A 6,309-nucleotide genomic window follows, 5' to 3' on the forward strand; every position below is an offset into this window, starting at 1 on the left:
AATCTTGGTTTTAAAAATTTCAAACATAAAGTTAAATTAACTTTTTTTTTCAGACATTAGCAACAAAGTCTGGAGTATTTGTGAACATTAATTTAAAAACTTTTACTTACCATTTAACACCTTTTTTGAACATAATTTCCAAAATAAGTCCTAAAAAATCTCATTACTGCAACAGTCTGAAAACATCAACACTATCAGAAAAGCAAATACATTTTCACAGTTTTAAAAATGGATTATTAATAGTTATGCACAGTTACTTGAAGTTCTGAAATAATATTTATTTTTAATTTAACAGTTTTTTAAATTTTGACTGATTTCTCTCATTACCGCAACACCGTCCACAATTTACAACCATTTTTTTTAATATTTCGAAGAAACCTGAGATTTTTTCAAAATGACATCATTTTGAAAGAACATCATTTTAAGATTCTGCACATGCATTTAAAATCAAAGTACTATATTTCTATTAATTAAATTAACATCTAATAAACATGAGTTTCGGAATTGATATATAGGTTTCGGTAACGAGGTTAATTATTTCAGTAATGATAATAAGTATACTAGTCTGAGATTTATACTGAGACTTGTTTACTATAATGCAGAAAGAAACAGATAATATTTACACAATCATGTGTTCAAGTTCAAAACAGTTTTATTGTGTAGTGCTTCAAAAATACAAAAACCAAAAAAAAAAAAAAAAATAAGAAAAACATTAAAGCAGGAATAAACAGGACAACATTTCAACCTTTACCTAAAAACATGAACCACTTTACCACGGCACTAAAAAATAACCGACCCCTGTTTTTTTTTCTTTTCATGTTGCTTCTTAGTCAGCTCTTCTTAGTCAGTTTTCTTTATTTTACCAGTTTGTTTTCGTTTTTGATTCCTGGAAGCAGAAAGAAAGCATTACATTAAATTAGTCTCATAACATGGGGGAAAACATTTTATGTATACATCATCATATAACATAGACTTGATGCTTACTCTGTGTGTAGGGTGTTTTTTGCTAATTACCCCTGCTGTAAAATCTCCAAACCTAACCTCTCTCTTTCCTTCCTTCTGTACTCCTCCAGCAGTTCTGGGTTTCTGTAGAATTTTTCCCTGAACTTCGTCACCCTGGCCTTTGCTAAAGCTTTTTTTTCTCACTTGCTGACTGTCTACAATGAAACAAGTCATAAAGCAAAATATCAACATTTAGGAAATTTGAAATTACTATTAAATTCATAAGAGACATTTAAAAGTCATACACAATATGCTTAAATTCTCATTCCTGTTATATAAGTTCTCTTTAAAACAACTGGCCTTTAACGGTTATGGTGTATGACAATGGTGTTGCGGAGGATGAGGTGATGGCTTTACAAATTTTTTCTCAGTGCATACAATTACACCTCAATAAAGTACATTTTCAACAAAAAATTGTAACTCTAAAAATTTTTGAAATGTAGAAAACTTCCTGTTTGGGTAATGATAATCAAAAAGTGGTGTTAACATTATTACCTGGTCACCATGGTAACTGTCCCATGTGCTCCATCACTCATAATCAAACTTTATTTGCATTTGTGTTTAAACAGTCGTCAAAAAGTGTTGCGGAGGATGAGAACATCAGGCATGGACACATCATTTTCCTACTTTTTTTCATTATTATTATACATGAATATTTAGTAAATAATTTTTCTGTCATCTAGAATAATCTAGTAAAACATCCATTTATTTTTTTTCAAATTTTTTTTATGTTAATTTGTTTAAATTAAAACATAACACATTCAGACACAGCCAGAAGCGTTGTGGTAATGAGAATTTAAGCAGAAAATGCAGTAAAATAGAAAAATAATTCATTCTTATGTTGAAATCCCACATTGTGCAAGGTGGAGAACAGTACTGTCTTTATTCTGACGCTTTTTTATATCACTAAATTACACATTTTATATTCAAAATCATTAGTGCCGTGGTGTTTCAGTGGTTTCGTGAGAATCACCCAAGTATTTGACCGCTTTGCAAAACATGACTTAATACTTGGTGGTAAAACCCTTGTTGGCAATCACAGACGTCAGATGTTTCTTGTAGTTGGAATATCTGTGTATATTGTATCTAGGTATGAGTGTATGAATATGTGAATATGTGTGTATGAATATGTGAATATGTGTGTATGAATATGTGAATATGTGTGTATGAATATGTGAATATGTGAATATGTGTGTATGAATATGTGAATATGTGAATATGTGAATATGTGTGTATGAATATGTGAATATGTGAATATGTGTGTATGAATATGTGAATATGTGAATATGTGTGTATGAATATGTGAATATGTGAATATGTGAATATGTGTGTATGAATATGTGAATATGTGAATATGTGAATATGTGTGTATGAATATGTGAATATGTGAATATGTGAATATGTGTGTATGAATATGTGAATATGTGAATATGTGTGTATGAATATGTGAATATGTGAATATGTGAATATGTGTGTATGAATATGTGAATATGTGAATATGTGAATATGTGTGTATGAATATGTGAATATGTGAATATGTGTGTATGAATATGTGAATATGTGAATATGTGTGTATGAATATGTGAATATGTGAATATGTGTGTATGAATATGTGAATATGTGAATATGTGTGTATGAATATGTGAATATGTGAATATGTGTGTATGAATATGTGAATATGTGTGTATGAATATGTGAATATGTGAATATGTGTGTATGAATATGTGAATATGTGAATATGTGTGTATGAATATGTGAATATGTGAATATGTGTGTATGAATATGTGAATATGTGTGTATGAATATGTGAATATGTGTGTATGAATATGTGAATATGTGTGTATGAATATGTGAATATGTGAATATGTGTGTATGAATATGTGAATATGTGTGTATGAATATGTGAATATGTGTGTATGAATATGTGAATATGTGTGTATGAATATGTGAATATGTGAATATGTGAATATGTGTGTATGAATATGTGAATATGTGAATATGTGTGTATGAATATGTGAATATGTGAATATGTGAATATGTGAATATGTGTGTATGAATATGTGAATATGTGAATATGTGAATATGTGTGTATGAATATGTGAATATGTGTGTATGAATATGTGAATATGTGAATATGTGAATATGTGAATATGTGTGTATGAATATGTGAATATGTGAATATGTGAATATGTGTGTATGAATACTTTGTTAAATGTATTTGCTTTCTCACTCATAACTAAAATATTTGTAGTCTACTCATACAGAATAAGTGAAGCTACTACTGTTTAAAACCTTATGAAAACCATTGTTTTTAGGGAATGCAGATGATTGGTGTGTTCCTTACCCGAATATGATGCCAACAAGAGCATGATTGAAATGGTAAAGTATAACAAACGTGTTCTGCATGATCAGTTTACTCCTAAACGTGTGTGCATATTACCATATAATCTACCTTATCAAGGAAAAAAAGTATCTTTCAATTCAACTTTTTTTGTGATTTCCTGCCTCTTTGGAGCTAAAAGAACAACTCACAATTTAGAATTTTTTAAAAATATTTTTATTTCTGATTTTACAGCCTGTCCACTGTAGTACACAACAGGACGATTTTACTGTAAAAAATAACAGCAACAATAACAGCGAAACTTTGGAATCAAAATAGGCTGAAAGAAAAGAAGAAAGCCAATCCATTTTCTAATAAAACTTTTTAAATTAAACTGAACATAAATTAAACTCTCAACAGTCAGGAGGGCCTGGGTAGCTCAAGTTCGAATCTGTTAGCTCCTCCTCCTCTTTATTGTTTTCCTCCTACTCTTCCTCTTTCTTCTTTAATTCTTAGCGATGGTACTCCAGGAAACAGTTTCTCTTCTTTGTTATGCAGAGGAACATCTTGCAACTGATGCATCTCATATATGTTTTGCCCATGCAACCTTGGTTTCGGCACCTCTCTGCATGGTTGCAGTCTACCATCTCTGGCATGTGTCATTTTCTTAACGATGCTTCTGGTTGTGGAATCCTCTTTTTAAAGGGTGGCTCATACTCTTCTTCGCTCTCCTCACTGTCATCTACTCTTTTGTCAGTGTCCTCAGGTTCTAGGTAGCTCATCACCTATCAGGTTCATAGGTTCATCAGCTCATTTGCCAAATGCAGTTTGAAGTCCAAGAACTGTTCAGTGTTTTTTGCTGATCGTTTAAGCGCTATGCTGTCAGACTTGTACTGGATCCAGGAATTTGTGATGGCAACATCAAAGAAATGAGTAATCACACACATAGTTCATTTCTTGGTTCTGCTTGCCATGAGATAGAAGCTCAGCATGCGGTCACAGAGGTCCACACCACCCATGTTGACATTGTACTCTCTAATGACTGCGGGTCTTCTCACTTGGACCTGGACTTTGTCTTTATTCGACCATCTGGTGCAGACATCTTCAGGATCTTTTCCATGTGCAGTAGAAACCATCAGCACAGGCTTGTTGTCATACCATTTTGTGATGGCCAACTCAGGACTTCTCCTGACTACCATCACTGACGCTCCCCTCCCTTCTCTTTTCAGTTGTTTGTCATCAGGCAACCGGCACGTCTTTGGGAGACGGTTTTTTGTTATGGTTCCAGTTGCTGGAAGGCCGTTGGCCAGCAATTTATCCATGAGGTTAACTGATGTGAAGTAGCGGTCGAAGTACAGGTGACTTCCTTTGCGAATAGTTTCAACCATGCGTAGGACTGCTGCTGCCCCAATTCCCATCCTTCGATCAGAAAATGTATCCTTCCCTTGATAAACTTCAAAGTCCAGCATCAGACCATCTGGAGAAGCAAGTACAAAAACCTTTAAACCAGTAGGGTATGGCTTGCCTGGAACAAACTGCCTGATGGGACAGCGGCCCGTAAAAGGGATCATCTGCTCATCAATGCAGATTCTTCCTGGTTTCCGGAGGCCAAGGCAGCCTCGCCTTACTCTGTCCAGAAGTGGCCTGACTCTCCAAAGAATGTCTTTCTTCTTTGTTTCCTCTGTTACATCCAGGTCATTGACAATTTTCAGTGAGTTTCTTAACTTGAACAACCTGTTCCTTGTCATTTTCTGGCTTATTATTGGCACTTTGGTTTTGCTGGCCCAAAACATTTTGATTCTGGGAAAGCCAAGGCAGGCCATGTGGATCGAAATCCCAAAGAAGATCCTCATTTCTTCAGCGGTGGTGTTGAACGAGATACCCTTTGTCTGTAGCTCTCTCTGATTTGTAAATGTTGCCAAGTCTTCAAAGACTTTGTTGTCAATGTACTGTGAAAAGTACTGAATAGGACTCCAGTTTCTACGAATGGTGGGGTCCTCTTGACAGTCAGGAGGCCTGGGCAGCACAGGTTTGAATCTATGATGGGGAGGAAAAAACCCACAAACAATCATTGAGGTAATGAACACTGTGTCTTATCTTATCTTATCTTATCTTATCTTATCTTATCTTATCTTATCTTATCTTATCTTATCTTATCTTATCTTATTCTATCTATCTATCATACATGCTGGTCTTGGCCCACAGAGGACGACGGTTTTCCTGTTCATCTGTGTCTGTCAGCTCATCTGATGAGCCTCCTGCCTCTTCTTCTGAGCTTTCTATCTCTTCTTCAGCAGGAGCAACCTCATCCTCAGCATTTTCCTCATCTGACAGTTCCAGATCTGAATCTCCCTCAACCATTCGATCCAAAATTCTCTCTGCCTTGGTTCTGCCTTCTATAATAGTGTAAAATTCCACAAACGGTTCCTGCGACAACAGCGTGTCAACGACGCAACATCTAGTACAAATGACGTATCCCAGGTGGCATGCATGCTTATGTTTTTTTTTATATGCTACCGAACGCCGCTAATTGGCTAAAACACCAAACAATTAACCATAGGGGCAGTTGCCCCTCCTGCCACACTACAATGGTGAGTCACTGATAAACTGGCAATGTAAATTAACCATACTCTGTGTGTGAAACGTGGCACATTTTGTTTTGTATTTTTTATTTTCAAATCCTAATATCTTTGCAAAAAGAGACATGATACTCATAATCTAATCTAACTACAGTGTAATGTTTTTGCCATTTGACAGCTAATTTCAGTGTTTCAGCTAAGTTCTTTTGCATCTCTAGTCCTTATTTGTCCTGGACTGATGCTCAGGCTTACTGCCGAACACATCACACAGACTTGGCCAGTGCTCTTAACAGCTCAGATAACAACTTCCTGTTTCAGCTGAGGAATATCCAGGGTGATTCCTGGATTGGGCTCTACAAAGTGGTCAGATGGGAAGTGGTCAGATGGGTCAGTCGTTACAATCCTACC

General features: G+C 35.1%; 1 protein-coding gene across 1 annotated transcript; it reads right to left on the minus strand.

Moving 5' to 3' along the window:
• Window positions 1-4,272: 4,272 nt before the first annotated feature.
• LOC131349153 (piggyBac transposable element-derived protein 3-like) lies at window positions 4,273-5,683 on the minus strand. Its single transcript, XM_058384568.1, has 2 exons — window positions 5,508-5,683; window positions 4,273-5,359 (listed from the first exon to the last, which is right to left on the minus strand). Exons 1-2 carry the CDS (start codon window positions 5,681-5,683, stop codon window positions 4,273-4,275), a joined length of 1,263 nt encoding a protein of 420 aa, XP_058240551.1.
• Between the last annotated feature and the right edge of the window lie 626 nt (window positions 5,684-6,309).

The sequence above is a fragment of the Hemibagrus wyckioides genome, linkage group LG29 (genome assembly GCF_019097595.1).
Source record: "Hemibagrus wyckioides isolate EC202008001 linkage group LG29, SWU_Hwy_1.0, whole genome shotgun sequence".
Lineage (NCBI taxonomy): Eukaryota > Metazoa > Chordata > Actinopteri > Siluriformes > Bagridae > Hemibagrus > Hemibagrus wyckioides.

Excerpts from the sequence above, each read along its gene's own strand:
- LOC131349153 (XM_058384568.1), bottom strand. The coding sequence starts at position 5,683 with ATGGTTGAGGGAGATTCAGATCTGGAACTGTCAGATGAGGAAAATGCT. Across the intron at positions 5,360-5,507 it reads CTGTGGGCCAAGACCAGCAT|ATTCAAACCTGTGCTGCCCA; the intron begins GTATGATAGATA and ends TCCCCATCATAG.